Source organism: Chroicocephalus ridibundus, chromosome 15 (assembly GCF_963924245.1).
Source record: "Chroicocephalus ridibundus chromosome 15, bChrRid1.1, whole genome shotgun sequence".
NCBI classification, from domain to species: Eukaryota; Metazoa; Chordata; class Aves; order Charadriiformes; family Laridae; genus Chroicocephalus; species Chroicocephalus ridibundus.
The window spans coordinates 1,344,225-1,371,027 of record NC_086298.1 but is presented as its reverse complement, the minus strand read 5'-3'; the positions used below and the strand labels follow the sequence as shown (position 1 = coordinate 1,371,027).

General features: G+C 50.2%; 1 protein-coding gene across 5 annotated transcripts in view; it reads left to right on the top strand.

The window, feature by feature from the left end:
• The window catches only part of ZNF618 (zinc finger protein 618), a 171,432-nt gene that overhangs the window by 59,249 nt on the left and 85,380 nt on the right, over window positions 1–26,803 (top strand). For all 5 annotated transcript variants that reach the window (XM_063352768.1, XM_063352767.1, XM_063352766.1 and 2 more), the window contains exon 2: window positions 13,862–13,905. In XM_063352768.1, the coding sequence (XP_063208838.1) occupies window positions 13,862–13,905 (44 nt within the window). The remainder of the gene's footprint in view (window positions 1–13,861; window positions 13,906–26,803) is intronic.

The following is a 26,803-nucleotide window of genomic DNA, read 5'->3' as shown; positions in this document are numbered from 1 at the left end:
ATTCCTCGCTCTTAGCCGTGACCCAGGGCCACGTCTGCGTTTCGGGGAGATGATCTCGTCTGCTGCCTTCCCTTTCACGAGACTTGGCGGCAGCTGCTGGCAGGGGACTAACGATGCCGCCTGCAAAATTCAACCCCGAAATGGATCCTGTAAGAAGAGTTGTACCTTTTTCACGTCACGGTGGCAGTTCTGCCCTGCTCCAGCAAACCTCTCTGGCGGCAGGGCTGTGCACATCGTAGACTTTTTTTGGTTTCCGTCAAGCTCTGACAAATTGAAAAATTCCTTTTCAGATTGAGCCAAAAAAAAAAAAAAAAATACTGATTTTAATTTTTGTTGTTGACCAGCAAATAAAGAACGTCATTTGGGGTTGCATAGTTTCGAGTTGAACGGAATCTGGTGCTTCTGAGTGCTTCGTTTGGATTTTGAACACAGTTCTTGCTTTAAAAAATACGTAGGACAGGTATTTTGCCTGTATGAATCAGAAAATTTTAAATGTCAGGCTGTGCCGCTTCCACTTTTTTGAAAATGAGCGTCATATTCTGTTGTGTGAATGGTTCAGCAAAAAATGACACTAATCCATGCAATGGCCGGTCTCGCTACAGCTCCGCTGTTGGCTGGCAATAACTTCCCTGCAGCTCTGTGCCCTCGTTTCTTTCAGTTCCGTGAACTACAGAGAATTGAAGGTCGCGCAGGTCGGATCCGGGTGACGTTTGTCCCGTACAAACTGCCTGAAAAACGGTTTCTTTAAGGCCGGCCGCTGGCTCGGAAGTGTCGATGGGGAGTGACAAACGCGGAGGTGGGTGGTAGGGGGTGACATCCCGCTCTTCCCAAGGCCGTGCCCGGTTTGAGGACTGTGGGCGAGGGCTGCGGGGTCGCCGTCCCCTCTGCCCGGGGCAATATTTGGGTTATCTCAAGGAGAGAAGCGGTGTCTCAGCAGGGTCGCTGCTGCACCCTTCACGGCTTTAAATGTACCCAGGAAAAGTTGTTTTTCCTCTTCCCTCTTTTTTTCCAAATTGCCATCGTTCTCGGGAAGCCGGCAAACCCGCCCGCCCTTGCAGAGAGCAGCGAGGCTTTTCTGTTGGTTTTTTTTTGGTCTTTTTTAAAATTTTCGTTTCATTTTTCTTTGTTTTTTTTTTTTTATTATTTTTATTTTTTTTAATCTTGGAGGTTTGTTTGTTTACTTATTGATTTATATCTGCTCGGGGAGTCGATCTGGTGATATTTATAGGATTTGTGGTTGGCTGATGGGAGTTATTTTGCAAGCAGAATTTCTAAGATTTCTACTTTAAGCCTGCTTTTTCTCCAGCTTCCTTCATTCTCCCCCTTCCTTCTCTTTTCTCTTTTTTTCTCTTTCCTCTTTTCTTTTCTTGCTTTTTTCTTTTTTTTTTTTTTCATTTTTGAGGGAGCCAGGCAGACTAAACTCTTTCTGAATTTTCCCCCCTGTAATTACTGCTCTTTTTTAAGTTTGAAAAAATTATCCAGCTTTGTGTGCCTTCCCCCCTTCTTACTTTTAGATCCATGTGGTTTGACTTTTTTTTTTTTTTTTTCCCTTTCCAAAGTAAAATTACCACCATTTCATGGTATTAAAAAAAGCCAGTTGTACAAAACTGGGAGAGAAGGTGACGTCCTGGAGTTAACTTCCCAACAGTAAATGTTTGTTTGGTTTCAGCCTCTTAGCCCATCTCTAAATGCTACAAGGGGTTTTGTTTATAAGGATAACGTTTATATTTTGCAAATGGCCAGCCCTCCCCACCAGCACTGGCAAAGGGTGTCACGTAGTCTTGGTTCCAGCCTCACAGGGGACCCTTGGCCAATGCTGGACCTCTTTATAGTTCTCTTCCTAACACCATCTCACTGCGATATTTGTCAAATTATGCATTTTTTTTTTAATTCTAGGCAGTAATTTCCTGCCTTGGATGATCATGTGTTTGACAAATGTTTAATTTTTCATTGCGTTCCTTGGATTTAAGCTGAATGTTGTCAGCAACTTGCATACGTGCAGTGCTGTTAGTTATGGAGGGGCCCAAAGCATTCTTCAAAATTTACCAAAAGAAAAAAAAAAAAGAGGTAAAACCAACTCTAAAATGTACAGTTCGGCCCAGGGATCACATTACTCCCACTGAAACGCAGATGACTTAACCATGAGCTGGAGCGGCTCCTCTGGGACATGCTTCAACGCCTCTGCAGATTTAAAGGGCAAAGTTTCAGTCTTATGAAAGCTTCTTCCAAGAAGTGCTTCATCATGGGGCTCCTTCTTGGCTCTGAGATCCACGATGCTGTGGCCGGTGGATGTCCCACCAGTGCAAGCGGTCCTCTGAGGTTCTTAACGTGGATTGGTTTTGGTTTTAATTTAAATTTTTCCTCGCATCTTGGATTGGGGCTTCTTGGAGGTCACAGGCTCTTGTGAGGGACTAGCAGGATGATCCATGTGAGTCTCTGTCCTTCTCAGGCTGGGAGGCAGCAATGGGACTTTGAGGTTTCATGGGTAGATGGGAGGTACGCAGTTCAGAGATGATTTATCCTCTAGATAGAGGCATGGCTCCGTCTTTCTCAGACTCATTTCAGTGCTCAGAGAGCAGGATTCCAGCATCTACAACAGCTCATGGTGCGGGCTGGCCTGTATCTGATGGGCCATCTTCTTCTCAGGTACTTGACCTGCTTTACCTTGCATCAGGAATACAGGCTAGCCATGGCAGAAGATGCTCCCGCATAGTGTCCATATTGCAGTCTTGCACCTGAAAAGTGCGTTTGGATTTGAACATCCTGCAGTCTGAGAGCTTGAGGTGTCTCCTGGCTGGTCTTTGCTTCGGCCAAACAGTGTCAAGCTCTATGCCCACCACCTTCACGCCCAGACTGCCCAGGAGGCCCTGCTCGCCACTACGCGTCTCCAGCCACTGTGAAGCCCTGCTCTCGCTGTGATTGCACAGAGACTTATTTTGGGGTAGGTTAAGCTGTTCCCGGTACACTTGAGATACAGAGGAACCCGGACAAACTTGAGAAGTGGGCCCGTGTGAACCTCATGAAGTTCGACAAGGCGAAGTGCAGGGTCCTGCACCTGGGTCGGGGCAACCCGTGGTATCAGCACAGGCTGGAGATGAGGGGATGGAGAGCAGCCCTGCCGAGAAGGGCTTGGGGGTACTGGGAGGTGAAAAGCTGTCCATGAGCCAGCAACGTGCTCTGGCAGCCCAGAAACCCCCCGCAGCCTGGGCTCATCCCCAGCAGCGTGGGCAGGGGGGCGAGGGGGGGATTCTGCCCCTCTGCTCCGCTCTGGGAGACCCCCCTGCAGTGCTGCCTCCAGCGCTGGGGCACCGACAGCAGAAGGACACGGAGCTGCTGGAGCGGGGCCAGAGGAGGCCCCGGAGATGCTGGGAGGGCTGGAGCCCCTCTGCTGTGGGGACAGGCTGAGAGAGCTGGGGGGGTCCAGCCTGGAGAAGAGAAGGCTCCGGGGAGACCTTGGAGCCCCTTCCAGTCCCTAAAGGGGCTCCAGGAAAGCTGGGGAGGGACTCTGGATCAGGGAGGGGAGCCATGGGACGAGGGGGAGTGGTTTTACACTGAAAGAGGGGAGATTTTAGATTAGATATCAGGAAGAAATTCTTGGTGGTGAGCCTCTGGCCCAGGTCGCCCAGAGAAGCTGTGGCTGCCCCATCCCTGGAGGGGTTCAAGGCCAGGTTGGACGGGGCTTTGAGCAACGTGGGCTGGTGGGAGGTGTCCCTGCCCAGGGCAGGGGGATTGGACTAGACAGTCTTTACAGTTCCCTTCCAACCCAAACCATTTCATGATTCTGTAACTTCTACAGAGTTCTTCCACGTGTGGTGGAGATAAAATGGTTTCTCTGGTTGCCTCCCGTCAGCTGAGCTGCGGTGGGAGCCCGTGCGCGTGCTCCCGGACCCTCCGCTGGCTGGTTTGTCTTAAACTCAACTTCCAGGTCTTTCCCAGCGCATGATGGGGATGGGGAAGGGCTGGCCCTCTGCAGGGGGGTGGCTCCTGGTGGCTCCTGCCGGGGGTGGCTGGTGTGGTGGGGAGCAGTCGCTGCCCCATCAGACGTGGCATTTCAAAGTGAAGCCGTCCCACGCGCAGCAGGAGATGGGCCTGCTCACCAACGCCCGAACGAAATGTGCTTCACGGCACTTCTGTAGTAAAATGTGTGGGATTCCATGTATAAATAAGTCCTGTTTTGGTTTTTTCCATGTGCACTCGTAGCTTGTTAGATAGGTTTGTTTTATCAACTTGGAAAAGTGCCTGTAACAGGATTTTTGAAAAATTGATTTCCTGAGAGTTTCCTGTGAAACTGGAAACCTGGAAAAATGGGTGGATTTCTGAAATGCTATCGCGTGGCTCCTTTTCCCCCCTCTTTTTTCCCCCAAGTAAAAAATAATAATCCCCTCTTCCCGCCCCGCCCCCCCCAAGGTTTCATTCCGTATACATTTATTCTTTAAAAATATTTCCAGCTGTTTCTTTTGCTGGGAAACTCATACCATCTGTAAACAACTGTTTGATGCAGATAATTCTGTTGTTTTGCCCGGTCACTCTTATTTTCCAGCTTTTATAATAGGAGAGTTCAGAAGTAATCAGTAATGCCTTTTCTCCTCTTCACCCTCAATTTGATTATTTTTCTCATGAAGAATGGAGTAAGGAGAGCACTGAGCAACAGGAGATGGCAAAAATATTTTGATTACTTTTCAGTTGCTTATAATCAAGGAGTAACTCTTTAAATCCAGACCAATTTGCTGCATTGATTTAATTCATAATTTTAATTTCATGACTGTTTTGGGAAAAAAAAAAAAAAAAGAAGGTACGGCAGGTTGAAGCTTTTTAATACTTGTGTGAACATTTGTAGGTTTAGGTTGAAATTTATTTCATGTTCCCTTTTCTTTTTTGGTCTGCTTCCGCTAATCTGAGCTGCTTGAATTTCCCTGGGCTGCCACGGGAGAAAAATTGAAATTCAAAGCGCAGATTCTGCCAGTACTTTCAGCAAGTTCATAAAATTACTCCTATGAATATTCCCCTGACTCGAAGGCAAGTGCTTACAGCCCTTAAACATGTCTGCGACTCTCTGCCCATCGGGAGCCGAAGCCAATGGCAGCGACATGAAAACCTTGGGTCCTCCAAAAGGCAATTTTTTTTCCATTTCGGGATGGGAAAAGCGCTGGCGTGGTTCCGCGTCCGGCCAGGCTGGTGGTGATTTCGTGATGGGATTTTTCATTCCCTCCATGGTTTTGGTGTTTGCACGACTTCCCGGTTTGCAAAACCCTTTTTCCAGCAGAGATTCGACCTTTTTCAGTTTGAAACTTCTTTAGAAGAACTTGTAATTACGAGTTACTGAGAGAGCTCGGAAATTGGGCGGATGCAGGCAGCACACCCCGGTTATTAAATTAAGATTATAAAATGGGAAGATAATAAACAGTAGACAAGAAGTAGACACAATGAAACTGAATTAGAATAATTTCTAGATTTTTAATTGTGATTTTTTATTATCATTATTCGCCTACTTACAATTTTCGCCTCCGTGCCGCAACTTTCTCTGCCTGTGATAAGAGTTTGGGGAGAAGTTTGAGCAAACCCAAATCTGCTGTTTGCAAGATGAAACAGTGTTGGGGGGAAAAAAAAAAAGGAAAAGAAGAAAGAAGTTAAAAGAAAAATAATTCTCCTGCCAATACAAAGAGAATTGAAATCAGTGCGGAGAGGGCCCCCGGGTGAAGTCAGAAGTGAAACGGCAAGAGCTGAGGGGATCATTCCCGTCTCTTCTTTTCCAGTGAAATCCCGTGCTCAGCCTGACCTTTGCGTTGGGCTGCTCAACCTCCTGGCTGGTTTCGTCATTAGTGTTTGTTACTAATTAGGATTTGAGAGGGACCTAGCAGCTTCGTGGCGACTGGGAACCTGCGGGAAGGCGAGCGGTGAGAAATGCCGTAAGCTCTTCGTTCCCCCCGGTACCGCGGGGACGGGCACCGGGAGAGGGAGTGACTCCACAGCTCGGCTGGTGGGACTGGAGGAGACCCCTGGGGTCACCTGGGATGGCTGGACTGGGGCCAGAGTGTCTCCTCCACAGCTGTAATGGTCTCTCGTGGTGGGAGGTCCTGGGTGTCCATGCCGAGTGTGGCCATCCTGCAGTGCCGTTGCCCTCAGTGGTGGTGGTTGCTGGCTTAAGGTCATCTTTGACGTGCGTTCTCTTTGGGCGGTTGGCCACCAGCAAGAAGGGACATAACCAGGGGCATGGCCAAGCTTGGGTGATGCTGTATTCCCATCGAGAAACCACTCTGATTTCATTTTTAGGCTGAGCAGCCACCTCCAGCAGGCGTTTATTCGCGTGGGTACATGTGGTGGAGGTGTTCGTGTGGATGAGGTGGCTGCTCAGTAAACCGCAGGAATTTTTTTCTGCTCAAACGCGGTCCGGACATGGGGGTTCAGAGCAGCTGCGTAGGGAGTGACGAGCATCATGATGCTCTGTCTGTCCAACATGGGCACGCTGGGGATGTCGCGTCCCTGCAGGTCACGGTCACCTCAGCACCTTCCTGTGAGTGAACCTGGGAAATCTCAATGTTAAAACACGCGTTTCCAAAGCTGGGCTTCAATAATGAGCGCCCTCCTCTCACGCTGGAGACTTCCCCGTACGCTGCGTTAGAGCCCAAACTAGATCTTTGGCCTTCACGGTGATGGGTGATCCATGGGCTTTTGGTACCACCACATCTCAGATGTCCCCATGTGCAGGGGCGTGTGTCCCCATCAGGTTTGGTTTGTTCCCATTGTCAGCGGCTCCGTCATCCTTCTCGCCTGCTGGAAAGCTTGTCCCTGGTTTGGCCGGGGCTGGACGTACTTATGTGGCCGGGATGGGAGTTGCTGCCTTTTTCTTGTGATGACCTCAAGTCGAAACCACTCCTGCTGTTCTCATCTCAGAGGGTTCAAAAATCTCAGATTATTTTTTTTTACTGTCGGGTTTTCCCCCTGGCCGAAGGACAGGCACCGACCTCAGCCCATCCACACACTGTTTTTTCCTGCGACTGCCACTGAGTTAAAAGTGTGAAATTCCTCACAAATAATTTTGACACTATTATTTTTTAAAGCTGCCGCCGGCATCCCCACCCCCTGTCTCAGGCCGGGGGTGTTTGCAGCCCCCGTGATGGGCTGGGGTGGACAGGAGACCCTCAACTGCTGGGGCTTGGCGCTGCCACGGAGCCGGAGAAGGTGCCTTGGGTAGAGCTCAGATTTCCTCCCTGCAGATTTATTTTTTTTTTTTTATCGTTATTATTATTATTGTGGTTATTTCTTGAGGGGGGAAGCTGCAGCTGAGGAAATAGGCAGCGCGTTCCTCCGGCCCAAGGAACTTAGTTGTTCCCTGGTGGAAAATTCATCCCTTTCGGAGGCTGCGCGTGGATCTGCGGAGGGAAAGGATGAGCGCGGGAGGTGGTTTTCCTTTGGGCAGGGGATGCCCTGGCTCTGGGAAGCACCCGGACACGGCTCCCGCTCAGCTCCCCCGTCGGCTCACCGTCTCCCTGCTGTAGACTTTGGGGGACAGCACTGACCCTGGGAGGGTGAAGGACGAGGTGGGGGTGATGTAGGGGACAGCAGTGCCACGCAAAAGCCAGGGCTTTGGGTTTCCTTAGCCAGGGGCAAGCAAAGACACCTCCTCCCCCCCCCAAAAAAAAAAGGGGCACGGGCGTATTTATGGGTCCTTGTGCTCTGCAGATGTTTCGGTGCGATGCGGAGCTTCTTTTTTTTTTTTTTTTTTTTCCTCTTTAATGAAAATTAAATAGGAAACTGCCAATGTCTTGCCCTTTGTTTAAAAAATAAAATAATAATAATAAAAAAAGGCACTTCCTGCATTTTCTGTTGCTCTGAAGTTAATAATAACAGACAGCGCAGGTAGGCAGGCCTGCAGTTATTTTTATGGCGCATTCCTTTGTGAGACCTGTTTTCAGTTGCTTCTCCCGTTGCCAGATTTTAATTATTTGGGGTGAAATTTTTCCATGCTGGGTGCTGCCGGCTCGTTCCTAAACTATACGTGTGTTTTTTTGTGTTTCACCAAAAATTATTCAGCTGCCTTTGGGAAGGCATTCAGGGAAAGTAGGTTGTGGGTTTTGGGGTTTTTTTTGGTTTTTGTTTTTTTCTTCCTTTTTTTCCTCAGGTAAAACAAACAATTCAGGGCTTTTACAAAGCATCTGGAGAGTAAATCTGACTTTCCCTGCCCTGGGAGAGGGGCTGGGGCGGGCGGCTTCTGCTCCTCCTCCAAATCCCAGGCAGAATTAGGGGCATCTCCCCTTGGCAGAGCCGGGATGAAGTTCGGGGGCAAATCATGTGGGGGGTGTGTATGAATAAATAGCTGTGTATGAATAAATAAATGGATTTAAACGCTTTTTCCCCTGGCGGTGGCAGATGGGGGGTCCTGGCACCCCCGTCCCGTGCTGGGCGTCGCGCCCGTGGGAGCGGATCCGCGCGTGGCGTATGTGGATGCAAATCCGAGTGATTTGAATAATTGTTTTTAATCATCATTTAAGCGATCGGGCAGAAAGCCCGTGCTGAAATCTTCCGAAATCTCATTTAACATTTTTATGGTTTTTAGTTATTTTGTTGTTTCGCAGTAACTGTTAAAACGTTGGGGGTTTTTTTCCCAATATAGCGTAGCCCTTTCTATAAACATGCATTTCTCAGGTCAGTTATACATCTGCTTGGACTCCGAATTTTTGACACTTCATCCTGCTAGGAGATGTTGACTGATACATTTCTTACTTATCACACGATTTACTTTTCGCTTACGACTTGAGTCGAGGAGCATATGGCCAGAAACCACATTCTGCTTTCGTGCATTTTAATGTAATAGATATTTATTGGCGTTAGTTAAACAAAACTACCTTAAACGTACCCGATATGTACAAAAGCCGCTTCAGGGAATCGTATTTTGAATTGTAAATGATTTTACGCGTGAGATTGTATGACTAATTACCCAGCCTGTGTTTCAGAGCCCCGCGTCCGTCCTCCCCTGCTCGCCGATGGCCGGCAGGTGCAAACTCGGCTCCTCCGCTTTCTCATTTATAAATGAAGAAGTCCCCGAATTAAATTACCTGGGTAAACTGGTGCGCAGGAGGTTTCTCTTCGCCCTTCCCAAAGATGCTACTTTCTGGAAAGCTGCTCTGACCCTTTTCAGCCCAGTCTGGTTGCTGGCGGTTCAATGGTGGTTTCCAGTAAATCACCGCTTTGACTTGCTTACGATCTGTGTAGTCCTTAAATACGGCTTTTTAGAATTGAAATGCAACAATTTAATTTTAAATGGATTAATAGCGTGGCCTGCAAAAGGCATCATCCCTTCACATTTGATTCCAAATGGGCTGACTGCAAAATAAAAGGAAAAAAGCTTATTTTAGGCAGATATTTAAAAATATGTGGGTAGGAACCTCCTAGACTTCCCCCGTGCCGACGGTGAGCCCCGAGCGGAGCGGGAGAGGAGGAGGTCGCCTTTCGGGTAGGGATGCAGACGGGATGTCCCCATGGTGCCACCATGGGGCGGAGACGTTCTGCTGAACATCGAGGTGGCCATCGCCCAGGCTGCTCCAGGGGGTCTTGCCGGGCACAACGGGCAGTTCTTTGGGCAGCACAGTTGGTGCTGCCACTCGGCCCTGCGCCAAAGACACATCCAGCGATTTGAGTCCCTCAGTCTTTGGCGTTGAGGTTATTTTTGAGATTTCCTTTGAGATTGATGAGGCTTGGAGCCGGCCAACGGGGACCTGGGCATTGCACCATGGTGGCCATGCCTCTTTCCATGGAGAGCTGACAGACATCGCCTAGCTCACTTACAGAATCACAGAATGGTTTGAGTTGGAAGGGACCTTAAAGCCCATCCAGTGCCACCCCCTGCCCCGGGCAGGGACACCTCCCACCAGCCCAGGTTGCTCCAAGCCCCGTCCAACCTGGCCTTGAACCCCTCCAGGGATGGGGCAGCCACAGCTTCTCTGGGCAACCTGGGCCAGGGGCTCACCACCCTCACAGCCAAGAATTTCTTCCTCATATCCAATCTCAATCTCCCCTCTTGCAGTTTAAAGCTGTTCCCCCTCGTCCCATGGCTCCCCTCCGTGATCCAGAGTCCCTCCCCAGCTTTCTTGGAGCCCCTTTAGGGACTGGAAGGGGCTCGAAGGTCTCCCTGGAGCCTTCTCTTCTCCAGGCTGAACCCCCCCAGCTCTCTCAGCCTGTCCCCACAGCAGAGGGGCTCCAGCCCTTTGATCATCTCCGGGGCCTCCTCTGGCCCCGCTCCAACAGCTCCATGTCCTTCTGCTGTCGGTGCCCCAGCGCTGGAGGCAGCACTGCAGGGGGGTCTCCCAGAGCGGAGCAGAGGGGCAGAATCCCCCCCTCGCCCCCCTGCCCACGCTGCTGGGGATGAGCCCAGGCTGCGGGGGGTTTCGGGGCTGTGAATGCACGTTGCCTTGTGTTGAGATTCTCGTCAACCGACGTGTATATACACTTTCCCGCAGTAATTTTTTTTAAGCTTGTGTTTATTTTGCAAAGTTTGAGAAGAACACCATGGCGCTTCTTTATTAGACTTTTTCACCTTCTCATACGGTGCACAATCGGAGGAAATTACCTTCCCGTGTTGTGGCTGGACGCGCCGCGGTCTCGCGTCGTGCGGGTGGCGGTGATTTATGATGAAATCACCTCGCAGCCTTAGGATGGGCCGGGATTCGCTGCGCCTGGCGCTGCACAAGTGCTGAACAAAACAGAGCTGCTCCTAAAGAGTTCGTAACCGAGACCGTTGCATGCCAGTTAATTGCGTGTTTGGAAAGGGGAGCAGTGTGTGGAGGTGTCTCCTGGTGGCACCTTTGGTGAGGACGGGCTTATTTAAGCATCCAGAAACCTTTAGGACAGCTAGACCTGATTGCCTTCAGCCTTGGCTTGCTGGTGAGGTCTAATGGATCCACACGAAGGAGTCAGCCGTGGGCTTGCAACAGCCCAAACCCAACCGCGCCAGCTCTGCCCATCTCCGTCGGTGGGTTTTGAGTGTTTCCCCCACGGAGAAGCCCAGGAGATGCCCCCTCTCCAAGAGCATCTTGGCCGGTGTGGGACCATCTAGATTGAGCGCTCTTATTTCTTGTGGTTCCTTTTGTTTCTTTTTTTTTTTTTTTCTTTTAAAATAAAGAACGCCCCTCCCCAGTGCTGGTGGGGTCGCACCGCCGCACCCTCCCTCCCTGTGCTCCTCATGGACTTCTTGTCCTCTGCACTAGTATGTGCTACGTCTCGAGAGAGGGGAGTCCATGAATCGCTCATGAGAAGAAGTCAAAAAGCCAGAAAATAGGCATTAGAAAAGAATTTTTTTTGAAAAAAAAGGACAGAAGGGGAAAATGGGGCAGGGCAGACACACCCAGAATGGGGAAGGTAAGCCAAAAAAGAAGTAAATAATAAGATCACATATTGGCCCTAGAAGGTGCCGTGCAGGCAGTTGGTGATGGTCGGGAAGTGCAGAGGCCACAGTCGCCATGTCACCGTGTCATTTATTTCCAGGAATTCACTCGCTCAACTCCAAATACAAATATGAAAAGGAGCATAAAATGAATTACACGCGTGATCCTTCGCAGAGTAATACTTGCGTTCGGTTGGGCGGTAAATGGCACCGGAGGCCCCAGCTAACACGTGTGTGTGTGTGTGCCCAGGAATAACATACGGCATCGGGACACGGATAGGCTTCGCGTCAGGAGCACAGTCCCGGTACAACGAGTTCCCAAAATTCATCTGTATGTAAAGAAATTCTTGCTCACCTGGAGGATGAATAACTTTGCAATCTCACATGGTTTTCCAAAGTTGAGGTTTGCTGTGTGCTTCCCAAATGGAAAGATTTTAATTTTTGGTAATATTTGGGTTGACGTTTGGTGTTGTGACTGGGGTGGTCCCGCAGGTGGTGTGGAGTCGAGGGGGTGCCTTTAGCTTTGGCTTCTGCATTTTGCGGCTTCCACGAGCGCTCGTCCAGGCGACCTTTACATTCAGCGGGCGTTTTTCACGTGGAATTATAATTGCAGGAGCCGGGGCAGTTTCCCTGCGACTGGGGAATGTGGCTCGCGGGGGGGGGACTTGTGAGGTTGGGTTGAGCGGAAAGCCCTTCAAACGGACGGGAATGGCAGCGAAGCGCGGCTCTGGGGGATGTGGGACAGCAGCGATGCCCCAGCACCAGCACCCTGCAAGGTTTCTGCCCTGGCTGTACATTAAATCTCCTTTTTTTTTTTTTTTTTTCCTTTTTTTTCCCTTTTTTTTTTTCCTGTACACACAGATCTAATCTTCTAGAAAATGCCCTGAAGGTTTGAGCAATCTACCAGTTGCAGGAACCCATAAAGCTTTTTTTTTTTTTTTTCCCTTTTTTTTTTTTTTTTCCATTGTGTAAGCATGACAAATCATTAATTTTTGATTGATTGCTTTGAATTATGGGTGCTCCGACATCCTTTCTGTAGCTGAACAGCTGTATAACAAATGAACATATCAGTGCTCACAAAAGATTGGAGATCTAACAGAAGCAATTACATTGTCAGCTCCTCCCTTCTGGCTTTTCCCAGGCAATGGAGGGAGGAAATTTTTTAACAGAAATTCCTCAAGTGGCTAACAATAATAATAATAATAAAAAAAAACCCTTTTTTGTAATTGAATTAGATTTTTATCTCTTCATTTCCAGTGGTTTTCTTAAACCTTCGGAAGGCAGGACGTGTTGCTGCCGTGTGTAACTCGGAGAATCCCTTTGAACAAAATTTCACAGGACGAATTAAAAAAAAAATAAAATCAAATTGCAATTTTCGGTTGCTATTCCTTTAAGATTTCAGAATTGCACCAGTGCACTAAATGTGACCTCCATAACTTTTAAATTAAGAATTTATGCTGGCTTGAAATTTATGAAATATTTCAGCATGAAAGAAAGCCTTTTTCCCTCAGGAAAATTGAGCAATAAATCACAGCACTCTCGATTTACTGCCCTACAGCCAGCCAAAGATAGGATTTTTTTTTCCTTCCCCCCTTCGTTCTGAAAAAAAAAAAAAATAAAAACCCTAAAAAAAAATGTAATCATATAAGACAGCTTAGCTGCTATCCTCCCACTCTCTAGAATTTTTAATTTCAGCTGTTTCTGCTTGGATTTATTTCCAATATTCCTGCTCGGCTTTTCAATTTCCTCAGTTATTAAATTTTAATTCAGTGCATTAGCATTTAAATTAAAAAAGGGTTTATTTTATCGAAATCGTTGGCTAGCCCCCATCCTGCTGCACATGAATTGCCTGTTTCTGCCATTTGCACAAAATGTGAAATGCAGCTAATATCTTTTAACTTGTATTTGCACAAATTCAGAAATAAAATTTCTGGGTTTGGAATAATATTGTCTTTCCAAGGAAGGCTCTCATCAGAGAGCCGGGGGAAGGAGGCGGAAAGGAGGAGACCCTGGTTACTCCCTGCTAATGGCCCGGAGGGGCTCAATTAGGCAGTTCGTCGCTAACGAAGGGAGGTGGGCTGGACCTGCCCCTCTAATCCAGGAGCGGGGCCATCTCAGCTTGGACACAGCGTTGAATTTGGCTATTTTTGCCTTATTTCCCTCCTGCAAATAGCTTATTTTTGCATAGGAGGGATCGTTACTTTAAACTTGGGTAAAGCGTGATAAAATAATTGCGCGAGAGCAGCCGGAGGGAGTCGGCTCAGAAGGTGGCCCCCGTGGTGGGGCTGGGGCTGAAGCCCTGCCCTGGCCTCCTGCAGACCTTCAGGGCACGACGTGTCCCACCAACACGGGGCACGAGTGTAACTCACAATGGAAAAACCCCAGGTATTTCGGTGCAGAGAGCTAGCAGGAAGAGTTTGGAGGACAGTCTTGCCTTTCTTAACCTAAACAGCCTTTTTTTTCCCATGTTTTTTGCCCCCTTAGGCCGACGAGAGCAACAGCAGTGGGCGGAGGAGCTCTTCCAGCAGGTAGGTGGATGGTTTTCTCTGCTGGGGTGGGACGTGGTGGGCAGACGTGGCTCTGCTCGGATGAGGCTCTCCGTCTCGGAGATGGGTGACGAAGGGTGACCGCACGAGAGGGATGAGCTGGGAGCTGTTTAGAGCACAGGATCCATACACGCGTTCTTGGATTTTACTGAAATGATAGATGCAAGAAGGATCGTTTTGGCCATGTGGGCGGCGAGGAGATGTTTGCATGCAGTGCGGGATGGGACAGCTGAGCCCCCCCAGCCCCGTGCCCACCCCGGGGTGCAAAGACCGTCACAGGATGAGGTTCTTGGATGGAGACCTTGGGCCATGCTGTGGCGGTTGGGTGCGGACACTCCTGCTCCCACGCGAGAGGAGAGGATGGGGGCGTCCCCCCACCCCAGCCCTCTCAGATCCCACCAAGGGGTGTTCTCTGCTGCTCCCACTCCGGTGGGTACAGGACATGTCAGGTCCCACATAGGGGACTCTGCTCCACGTGTCCATTTGCTGCCACCCCTCCTGCTGATGCTGTAGGGCATCTCGCCTTGCTGGGTGTGCTGGGATGCAGGAAAGATGGTGCTTCTTGGTCCCTCTCCATGTCTATTTGATGGAAATCAGTCCAGAGCTGGGGAAGCATGGACGAAGGGGCAGCTTTCCTTCCTTGGCAAATTCCTCGTAGCTGGGTTTCCTGTGCAGAGCAGCGCTGGGCGCTGGGGAGGTGGTGGGAGCTGAGAGCAAAGTGTGGCTTTGGTGACGGTAGGATTTACCTGGTCCCGTGCGTGCTCAAAGCCCGTTCCTGGTTGTCTGCCATCCACAAGCAAAGTGGCAAACTCACCTTACAGGTTTAAAAGGTTTTGTGGAAATATAGGTGGAGATGTAGGAGATTAGAGGTGCCAGGCTGGAAAGAAGGGCAACGCTGGAGATGCACCAGGGAGTGGCCCAGAACAGGGGGTGGGCTGCAGCCCAGCATGGAAACGTCCACGGGAGTTGGAGAAGATGGTCAGAAAGTCAGGGAGGTGCCATCATAGACTCATAGAATGTGTTGGGTGGGAAGGGACCTCTAAAGGGCATCTAGTCCAACCCCCCTGCAGTCAGCAGGGACATCTTCAACTAGATCAGGTCGCTCAGAGCCTCATCCAGCCTGGCCTTGAATGTCTCCAGGGATGGGGCCTCCACCCCCTCTCTGGGCAACCTGGGCCAGTGTCTCACCACCCTCAGTGTAAAGAACTTCTTCCTCATGGCTAATCTAACCCTGCCCTGCTCCAGTTTAAACCATTGCCCCTCGTCCTGTCGCTACCTGCCCTTGCAAACAGCCCCTCCCCAGCTTTCCTGGAGCCCCTTTAGGGACTGGAAGGGGCTCTAAGGTCTCCCCGGAGCCTTCTCTTCTCGTGTGGTGGGATGATGCCCAGCTCGTTGCGGGGACCACTGAGTACCTGAGGCACGTTTGTGGGTTACATCAGCGTGGAGAAGGGCACGACGGACAACAGAAAACCAGAGCCAGTTTGGCTGCTGTGGAAGAAAGTCCGCATGGTGCTGGGGGCTGCACCCCGTCCTGTCATCATCTCCAGGAGCATCACCTGCCCCTTCCTCAGCGAGGGGCACAGCAGCATGGGGACCCCCCGAACGCCGCAGTGGCATGAGCAGTGAAGCAGTGATGGTGTGGCAGAAGCCACTGCGTCTGCATCGGTGAGACGTGTGCGGAGCGAGACCAGCACCGCTGCACCAGACAAGGTTTGCCGGTCGCCGCTGCCAGGCCTGGTACCTCCACCCTGGCCAGGGCCAGCCACTGGCGCTGCGGGGAGCAGACCCCGGTGAGACACGAGGCGTTTCTCCGCGCACCCACCGCCTTCAGCGGGGAAGCGGCGACCACCAGCGCTGCTGCCCCCCGCACAGCTCACGCTGCGTTTCCGTCCCCCGCTTTGCACTCCAGTGGTACCGTCTCTCCGCTCACCGGATTCCAGAGCACCCTCCTCGTCCCTCTGAAGACTTGAAAGCGCTGCTGAAGTTTACCCATGAGGTGAAACACATCCTTCCATGTTAAAACCCCACTCCGCTCTGAAACGCCGCGGTGTGGGGTCCTCCCCTGCCTCCACGTGCTCCCCGCCGCCACGGAGGCCCCTTTCCCGGCACCCCGGCTCTGCCGCTCGGTGCTTCACAATGAAGTCCCCTCATTACCGGTGGGTTTTTGGTACGGCGGTGCTGCCCGGCATGGATCGCCTCTGGGGTGCCCGCTGGGTTGGGCTTGGCAGGGGTGGAAGGGTGGGCAGGTAGATTTTGGAAGCAGCACCAGAATCGTGTGTCCTACGCGGAGGAAAATGTCTTTTTTTCCTGGTTTTGGGGTGGCTCATCAGTGTGGTCCAGCAGTGCTGGCCCTCGGGACGCTGGGAATTAGCCTGAACAAAGCGCTGGGAGGAGAACGGCGTAGGCTAAGGAGCAAGGAGCCAGGCATCGTTTCATTCCTTTAAATTCTTTATTCTGACTTTTAACTCAGTTTCGTGGCTCTTGCCGCAGGGTTTTGCAGAGCAGGTGGGTGAGCACCGTCTCCAGGTGGGAGCTGACCCTTCGGGGTGTCCCCCGTGGGCGCCCGAGCGTCCTCCCGGCCTTCCCAGAGGGTACCCGAGCGCCCGTCGGGCGGCGGAGCTTCCCTCCGGTATCACTGCGGTTTCGTACCTGCGTAGAGAAGGGCGAGACGGGACGTCAGTTGTTCTTTTAGGAAAGTGGAACCGAAATCCACTTCAGCATCTACCTGATTGAGCCAAAGATGGTCAAAAAAAGGGAAAAATGACCAAGTCCGTTTAAAAAACCAAAATGGAATAAAAATCTAGTATTTCAAGAAAGCTGTGTCAGGGACTGAAGGTTGAAATTTGGCTTTGATGAAATCTGTGAGGCTGTTTGTGGCTGGAGATACAAGGTAGATGTTTTTCAAAGTTGTTGCTGCTTGAAACTCTCACTAATTGCAAACTGTTGAGGAAGCCTCTAAGGGTTAATTTATATCGGTAAAAAATATAAGCAAAATAAGGTTGCCGGGACAACTCTACCTTTCTGCAACTTGGTTTATTTTTTTTCCCTGTAGCGTGCTCGATCTTAATGTGGTGACCGTTGTATTGGGTCGATACTATTTTTATTTATTTATTGTATTGAATTGATTTTATTCTGTTTCAAGTAAATGTTAAAAGCTCTGAAGGCGGAGGGTTTTCCTGATCCGATCCCCCCGCAGCCCCGCTCGGGCCTGTCTGCTGCCTTTGAAATAACATGGTTCAGCGCGTGCAGCTGTTCGCCGCTGAGAATCAGCGGTGGTGGAAAACACTCGCTCTTCTCCTGCCTTATTAACTTGTGTGGGGTTCCTGTACCTCCCTGTACACTTCCTAACGGGAAATTTTAAAAAGTGAAGAGACTTATTAGGAGCTTATCAAAAACCCCTTCCTTAAAGGGAGCTAGAAGGAGATGGCTGTTTGCCTTGGAGAAGATGACAACTAAGAGACAACATGACAAAAGCTGTGCATGTTTTTGAACACTCCAGAAAAGGTAGATCAGAGACTTCTTTCCTCCTTTTGCAAGGTAAAAAAAAAAAAAAGAGACAGTCAACAAAATTAAAAGGCAGCAAATTAAAAGCCAATCAAAGGCAGGATGTTTTCTTGCGTGATGGGCAGTTAGCTGTTGGAGCGCATCGCCAAGAGTTGGGCACTCGAGGGGGACGCGGAGGGGACTCAACTGGAAGATGCCATCAGTAGGTGACGTGGGCCCTCGTGGATGCAGCACGTTGCCTGGGGATCCCTTACCCTGCTGCTGTCTACTGGGAAGCTTCTTGAAGCTTCTTCTGAAGCCCCTTCTGCACATGGTAGACATGAGCCAACAATGTGCACTCGCAGCCCAGAAGGTCCATTGCATCCTGGGCTGCATCAGAAGCAGCGTGACAGCAGATCCAGAGAGGGGATTCTGCCCCTCTGCTCCGCTCTGGTGAGACCCCACCTGGAGTGCTGTGTCCAGCTCTGGAGCCCTCAGCACAAGAAGGACATGGACCTGTTGGAGCGGGGCCAGAGGAGGCCACGAAGATGATCAAAGGGCTGGAGCCCCTCTGCTGTGAGGACAGGCTGAGAGAGCTGGGGGGGTTCAGCCTGGAGAAGAGAAGGCTCCCGGGAGACCTTAGAGCCCCTTCCAGTCCCTGAAGGGGCTCCAGGAAAGCTGGGGAGGGGCTGTTTGCAAGGGCATGGAGCGATAGGACGAGGGGCAATGGTTTAAACTGGAGCAGGGCAGGGTTAGATTAGCCATGAGGAAGAAGTTCTTTACACTGAGGGTGGTGAGACACTGGCCCAGGTTGCCCAGAGAGGGGGTGGAGGCCCCATCCCTGGAGACATTCAAGGCCAGGCTGGATGAGGCTCTGAGCGACCTGATCTAGTTGAAGGTGTCCCTGCTGACTGCAGGGGGTTGGACTAGATGCCCTTTAGAGGTCCCTTCCAACCCAGCACCTTCTGTGATTCTATGATTTTATGATTCTGTGATTTGGTACCACTCACAGGTGTGAGTCCAGGTGACAGCCTTGGAGGCTCGGAGGGACCAGAGGGCAGTGGGAGTGGGGGAACGGCGCTGGGAGCTGCCGACCTCAGGGTAATCCTTGGGAGTCTACGTAACGCTACTGTAAAACTAACTACTTACCAGTAATTAATGTCAGCGTTCAGATGGTGGGCTCTGGATCTCGACAAGAAATAATTGAAAAACCAAATGTGCAATTATGTCTGACAAGCAGCGTGTGCTTTTCTTGGTCACCAGAGCCTTGTGTAGTCATGTGTTAGACACGGTTTTATATAATTATTATTGTTTATGTGGTGGGTGTCAGAGGAAGGAAGAATTTTAGTTTCAAGTCCTCCGTTGGCTATTTATTTTAAAGTCATTAGATTTGTTTTCAGACTTAACTATGCTTAATGTGCGAGACTCCTGCTGAATAAATCAGACCCTGATATAGGAACTGCATCTGTTTGCGGAGGGAACGGAGCCAGCTGGAAGCTCAGCCCCCGTCTGCACCAGGGCTGTCACCAGCCGGGGAACCCGCTCGCAGCACAGATGTAGCCGTGCAGAAAAGCATGTTCTGCTCCCGAAACGGAGGTAGAATCCCAGAGCTTCTGGGCTTGTGAGCTGGCTGTGAGGGCACGGGTGGCTCTCGTCTTTATTGCAGCGTTAACAGCACTGTGGTAGAGGTCCCGACAAGGGTGGGAGGTCTCTGGGAGATGGAGGTCCAGCAGAAGGGCTGGCCTGGAGCGGGGCAGGGTGCTGTGCAGGCAGGAGCGTTTCCAGCGGGTCCTTTTGGCTGGAGGTCTCCCACTCTGACATGATGCAATCTTCCCCAGTACGCCAGACCAAGCGGTGGTACTGAGATAGTCTGGTCATTTCAGTCTCTAGCTTGGAAGGTGGGACTTCCCAGCTGGAGGAGAAGGCACTGAGAAGTGGTTGCACCTATTGCCTTCTCAGTTCACCCTTCTCCAGCCTCACCGGTGGCATATTTTCCTCTCCTGCCCACAATTCTCGCTCCGTTTGCAGACACATCCACCCGAGCAGCTGTAACCCAAGGTAGGCTCTGCCCTGGGATCCCACCAGCTCTTCTGCAGGCTCCTCTCCCAGTTGACCAGTCTTCACCAGGTCCCCAGCATTTGGGGAGGACAACCTCCGTGTGTCCCCACACTGGAAGCTATTGTCCTAACTCTGGGAGAAGGCTCCACACCCTGTGGTGGGACGAGCCAAGGGCTGAATGTTTCCAAGAAGCAAAATTATTTAAATTGTTTCCCCTTTCTTTGAAAGGCCATCTGTGGGATTTTCAGTCCCACAGCATGAAGAGCCTCGGACTCATCCTGTGTCAGAAAGAGAGATAATTAGGCAAGGTATTTAATAAGCCGTGGTGCTCTCTGAAGGGTTCTCACCAGCCATCTTCAAAAAGAAACAAACCAACCAACCAACCAGCACAAACCCCCCCCAAAAGTCCCCTCTGGCCAATTTAAGAGAAGTGGATAGTTAGTTCCATACTGTGACCAGCACAGAAGCTGTGGGAAACCCAGGCAGGTTTCCTTGAAACCCAAAAGAAGGTCAAATGTACCCATGAGAAGAGATGACGGCGCTCAGCCGCATCCCGGCTCCCGTGGGATTTTCTGTGCAATCCACACCACTTTGCCAGGCACCAGAGCCTCGGAGGGCTTCAGATGGTGTGAGGTGGAGAAATGTCCCTTTCTGGAGCTGTAAAGTACTGAGTCATGGTAGCTCTAATGTCCTGTGCAAGGCCAAGTTACCAGGAAATGGTTTTCCTTGGGTCACCCCCTCTCCTGGCCAGCTGGGGGTGGTTCTGGTGTTAAGAAGCGCCGGAGCTTCTTTACATTAAATGCATGCGTATCTCCAGCAGCAGGACATCCTCAGCTGGATGGCACCAGTTTTCCCGGTCCCATGGTCCTGTCTCCTCTTCTGTCCATCTTTTCCCATTGCTCATTTTACCCCATTCATCTTGCGGCCGTGCTGTGCCGTGCCGTGCCGCGCTGCTGCCGGCGGGTCGGCGGCACGGTCCGGCGAAGGCTCCTCGTGGCCGTGTTGAGGGACCTACGGACGTTTGCAGACAACTGTCACCCCCCCAGTCATTTCTTAGTCAAGCAGCACAGAGCTCTTTCACCGATATAAATAAACCCTTAATCTATTCTCTTTGTTTTTCCCTGAATTTCTTTGTTGACATTTCCATGCTTGAAAATTTAAAGACGCTGGCAGCTATTCTATTATCATCTTAAATTTAGTTTTTAACCTGCATCATTTGTATGTCGCATTTTTTATCTGACTGAATTCTTTTGCTTTTGGCAAACGGCGCGCGTTTGTTTTTTGTTGGATAAGCCAAATTTTTTTTATATTTGGTTAGACTTTTCAAACCATCCTCAAGATATTCCTAATAAGGACTGAAGGGAATTTGTTTTGCTAATACCTTAGGAATTCTTTGTGGCTCTTGACTATTGTTCTGGTTTGTATTTCAATGTTTAATTTCTAGAGGAGAGGCAGCCTGATTTGGGCCTGGAGTTTTACCTTTTCTGAAGGACTTGAAGCTGCCAAGCGTCCCTGGAGGAACGCACGCACGGTTAAATTCCTCGTACACTTACTGAAGCGGTGTTTGTTGTCAGGAAAGGTTGTGTGTTTTAGTAGACCAAGATAATTGGAAAAATTACGCTGCTTTGTTTGTTTGTTTTCCCCATATTTCAGCACTGACACCACACCACACCACCAAGTGTTGCATTAGTTATTTGGGGGTTTTTGGAAGCTTTGCCTCCGTTTTTAAGAGCTGGCTGCCTTTAGAGGCAGTGATCCTGTGACCAAGTGATCCTACTTGGGGCATCTCTCTTCTAAAAGGCCTTTAGGTCCTTCAGAATTTATGAGCTCCGTAACAGTATTGGTATTTATTGAGCAGATTTCTTCCAGGAAAACCTAAATGGCAGTCACTGTTGTACTTCTGCCTGCAGAAGGATGTGGTCTCGTGCTCTCATTTCAGTTTATTTTAGGGGGAGAAAGCAGAAAAGTTGAATGTGTGCCAGATAAGGACAGGGGTTTGGGCCTACTCTCTTGTCTCAGAAATTTTCTTTGTGTGCCCAATTAGCGCGATGGCCCCAGGTAATTGCTTGAAGTGGAGCACGGGGCTCACAGCCTTTGAGAGTTGCACATTCATCCTGGTTAGCTTCACCTTATTTTGGACAGTTTATAGGTGAGTCACGTATACAAAGTCACGTATGGCAAAGGATGGATCCCCCAGCCTTGGGAAGAAAAAACAACCGGTCAACCAAGGATGGAGCCTATAGGACCATGGACAAAACAAGTAGAGAGATTTGAAGTAACACTTGCAAACGTAGCAGTGACCTTGAAGTCCTTGAAGCATGAGGTTTACATGAGCATGTTGCACATGGAACTTGCCCTGAAGCTCTCACCAGCTTTTCCTCTTTTTCCATTTTTTAACAAGTCTTCACTGCTCTGCCACTGATGGAGGACGGAGTTCTCATTCTCCAAAACACCTTCAGAGAATGAGTGAGCAGGTTTTTCCCAAAGCGTTTGCTTTCAGCGGTTAAACCCCACGCTCGGAGAATGTACAGTGGCATCTTGAAAAGTGGTGATTTTGAAGAGAACTGAAATCTGGTGGAACACGAGTGACCACGAACTCCTTGTACCACTCTGTGACCAAGAGAAAATTTGGGTTTTAGACATGTGCACCAACATGTGCTGCCACCGTGTCGGTCATTCAGAGTGCTGGTGGCATACCTTGTCCTGCTCCGGCATCCACGCTTCAAAGCGTGGACAGGCTCCCAAATGCTTCTGGAAAGAGTCAGGAATTAGAAGGCATATTTTAGTGCGTACACAGTATTCATTAAGGAAGTGTGTTTGCTTTGCTTCGGTCAAGAGACAGCAGAAGAGGTGGTTCCCTCCTGTGGAGGGGTGATTCTGGTACCAGAATCTCTTTCCCAGCAAACCAAGTGGAGGGTGGCTCAGTGGCCGGAGGCATCAGTCCGCGCTGGAAGTACGGTGCCTGTTTTGGAAAATAATTACTCAGAGGAGGGACACAGAAATGTAATAGTTACTCCAGCACTTTGCGCATCAAAATCAAGACAGGCTCTGTGAAAGAGGCACTGCCTGAAGCTGCTGATGTGGTTTTGAGAGAGGAACAGCTCTGAGAGCTGTGGCAGAGGGGGCCACGTTGGATGAGCACGTCGGTCTCTTTGGCTTTCAAGTCTGCGAGGGAAGATCTGAAAGCTGAAGCATGGAGGCACGGAGACTAGAAGCAAAGCGTTCAGCTGTAACACTGGAAAAAATAGCTCCCATCTTTTCTCTCTTTTAATACCGAACTTGAAAATATTTTGCCTAGTAAAGTCTGCAAAAGAGATGTCCCCGGTGAAGGACACCAGGCGGTTCCTCTTCTTCCTGACCTGCTCCACCTCCCTCCTCCTGGTGCAAGGCACGGTGCCCACGCAGCTGGGCTGCTCCAGGGAGCAAACGAGAGCTCTGGGGAGGGGGTAGGAAGGCCACCACAAATAATTTATCAGACAAGCAGATTTTAAATTTACATCTTTCTTTTTCGGTCTCTGCTTGCATCATCTCCATGTAAAATGAGAGTTCATTTACATCTGTTCTGCCTGTTCCACAGCCCTCAGCTCCAGTCATGGCAGGAGCCTTCTGGTTCTTTTAAAACCATGGCAAACATCTGGAAACTGAGCCTGGTTTCAGCCTCCCCCATTTTTCGCTTCCTTTCTGCCAGCCTTTTGATTTGGCGTGGGACGAGCCAGCTGCACGTTGGTTTCAAGAAGATAAGTTGTAAGATCATACTGATGGTATTGTCCTGGTGGGCTCTGCAAAGCAGGTTCCTTCAGGTGCCCGCTGCGTGGTCCTCCTTACTGCACTCTTCTGAACCTCTCGCACCCAGGACCGTACAAGAGCGGGTTTCAGTAGTGTGAATGGGCACAGGATGCTCAGCCACAGGGGAGCTGGGTATCCCCATCACCGACCTCATCCAGGCATTAGTGATGCGTCTCTGGTTCTTCCAGCTTGAGTGGCGTCCAGGAAAAAACTGAAGATGCTCCACGTTTGCTGCTGGGGCGGAAGAGCTTTGTTTGTAGGTGTTGATTCAGAGCGGTATGTCCTCCTCCACATTTGTTTCCTTTTCCTCTCCTTTTGAGGAGAAAATACACAGGAGCTGACGTTGAAGACTGATTCTCTACTGATCTCACTTTGCCCCTCCCAAAAAGCTCAGCAGGATGTGTGCTATAAAAATAGCCTCATTAGAAGCCATCTGAGTACATATGCAATCACAGATCACTCAAAAGGGAGCACAGAGCATGCATGTTTCTGTTGCTGTCTTCAGAGAATTACATGACAAATTATTCCTAGCTGGAAGAAATGTCCTTTTATAATTGGGTTTTTTTCTCATTCTTTCATAAGGGAGGAGTGTGTGTTTTTTAAGTAGCTTTTAGTCACTTTCATTATTTATGAGAATGCTACTCCAGATCAGAAACAGCAAACTGCAAACGCGAGTTTCTTCCGGCTGCAGCAGCTGATGGGCCCCATTTGCTTTCAGTCATTCCTGGTTCCGCTTATCGCAGCCAGAAAGAAACACTCTCCAAAGATGAAAACGGCACCATATTGCAGCTCTTTGGTTTGCACCCCTTCTCCTCGCCTCTCCTTGGAAACTGACTGGAAGGAGGTCCGCTGGCTTCATAGTATCACAGAATGTGTTGGGTTGGAAGGGACCTCTAAAGGCCATCCAGTCCAACCCCCCTGCAGTCAGCAGGGACATCTTCAACTAGATCAGGTCGCTCAGAGCCTCATCCAGCCTGGCCTTGAATGTCTCCAGGGATGGGGCCTCCACCCCCTCTCTGGGCAACCTGGGCCAGTGTCTCACCACCCTCAGTGTAAAGAACTTCTCCCTCAAGTCTAATCTAGGCTTCATGGGTGGAGTGTTGTCCTGCAGAGCAGACGGATGCGAACGGTCAGCTGTTGCCTTCAGTCCTTCCAGCTGGAAGAGCTCCTTGCATTGCCCTCGCATTGCTCCTTGCGCTGACACCAGCGAGGCATCATCCAGGCTGCTCGGCTTCATAGCCAAAATTGTACCCCTTGCGTGGTCATTTGTCCATGCCTGAAGCCTTCGTGGACTATCGTGGGTGTAGGACAAAGGGAAGCTGTACCTAAATGGGCCCAGGAACCCATTTTTACCCTTACCTTTCTAGTTCCCCACGATGAGTCTTCATCAAGGCCTCCTTAAATCTCTTCTGCCTTCACATGCTTGTATTTGACATGAAAGTGGCCGTAACGTCATCGGAAGATGAAAGTCTGATGATCAAAGCAGGCAGCAATGTTGAAATGAGCATTGTGAGATGGCAGAGCTGGTAATACAGTAATTGGCTATGTGGCCTACTTAGTCGCAGGAGTGATACATGCAAGTGCAATGTTTGTTTGCCTCTTTAATGTTTAAAATCCATAGAGTCTGTTCTGGAAAATGAAGCAGTACCTCACCTGTAGGAGCAGCCAGGCACGCCATTGAGTGACGGTGTGAGCAGCGTGTGATCCCAAGGCTTCTGCCTCCTCTCCTCGGCAAGGAAGAGCCTCTTGGATTGCCAAACTCCACAGCTCAGTAAAGACGAGACATTAAACAGTAAAGGAGGTTGGTGTTCCCCAGGAAAGCTCAAAGACACGGAGAAGTTGTTAGATGCACCCTGTGGAAGGAGGTAGGGTTCAAGGCAGATGTGCCTGTGTGCTCTGCTAACCTCTGCTCTGATTTCTCTGAGAAGTTTTTGTCCTGTGCAAACAGTGCTTTGTTTGAAGAAGGTCCTCTTCCCAGGGAACATCATGCCATGGATGTTAAATGCAGGTTGGACCTGCAGAGGGAACTGCAGCTGATCCCTGGAAGGCCACACTTGAACGCTGTAAAATTGCATTGTTTCACCCAGAAAAGTGATGGCGTGAGGCTGAGGACTGCATTCAGAGCCACCAGGAGACGGATGGATGGCTGCAGGAGTGGGATCTGACTCATGGTAGGTTCTCCTGTAGTTCCTGTGCGCTGCTGTCTCCACCAAGTGGAGGCTGTGACCACATCACTGGTACCAGTCTGTTACCCGGCAGAGCCCGCAGCGATTCAGGAGATGGGGCTGATCTCTGCGTTAGCACAGTGTGAGCTCTGTGCCTCGCGGTCACAGCGCTCGGAGGCACGGTCACCTCACGGTCCTGTTGGGGAGTAATTCTGCTTCCAGCACGAAGTACTGACATTTGACTTAGCTGACATCCTGGAAACTGCGTAGTTCTCTTCTCTCTGTGTGCCCACACCCAAAACCAGTAAGACATCCTTCCAGCCTTGGCATCTGCAGAACTGACAATTCTTGCGCATCCTCTTTGACACCTTTCCGGCAGTTGTGCATCAGCTCCGGCGGTGCTGCAAGCGGGAGAGGAATGGCAGAACCAGATCTGGACACGGTGGTGCTGGGGCCCGATTTCTTCCCTCCATCAGGCAGCACGTTCTCTGTCACCGTGGCTCTTGGGGGGCATTTCTGGAGAAGCGGTGTGTTCTGGATCTGCTGCCGCTTTATCTTCATCTCGAGTTGGAGGCTCTTTGTGCTGCTCAGAAGTGCAGTGTCATGGGCTCGCAAGGGATGCAACATCCAAGGACCAAAGAAATGGTAAAGAAATGATGTTTTACTGGGTCACCTCTCTTGGGTCAGCGCGTGCCTTCCCTCCTGGCTTGATGCCGTGCTTGATGGAGACTGTGGCGAATGCTGTCTCCTGAGTGAAACCTGGTTCTGCTGTTTTCCAGTGTTGGTAATTTCCTTTTCTTTCCCATTTTGCTCTATGATGCTGGTAGTGTTTCCCCAGCTAAACCAAGAGGCTTCAAACTCTGCTGTCCCGTGAGGATCGTTCCTTCAGCCCAGCTCACCCCTGCACCCTGGGGACAATTATACCCAGATCGACGCAGCATCACTTCAGCAAGTCGAGCATCAGATCCAAGAAGCCTCAACTGATCCTAGTTTTGCTCGAATGACAGGAGCACTAACTGGATTTCACATGGAACCAGAAGGAAGTGGTCTCCGTGGATGATGCTAGTTCTTGCTAGGAGTGCTGTCTTCCACCATTGCTGCCACCTTCTCTCTCCAAAGCTGTGTAGCCCCCAGCAGAGACACAAGTGAGCTTTTCGAGAGCTCAGACCCGCTCCGGGGGTTTCAGTGCTGCGCCGTTGGGGCGTATTGTCATCTGCAGCAGCTGCTCTTGTCAGCCCTGCACCTCCTGGCCTGGAAAGGGACCCACCTTCATGCTTGGGGAGCATTTTGGGTGCGGTGTCCAGGCAGAATGAGAGGTTGGACCGTCACCGGACAGTCGTCGTGTGAGTGATGATCTCTGTGATGCTGTGCCTTGGGGACCGTTTTCT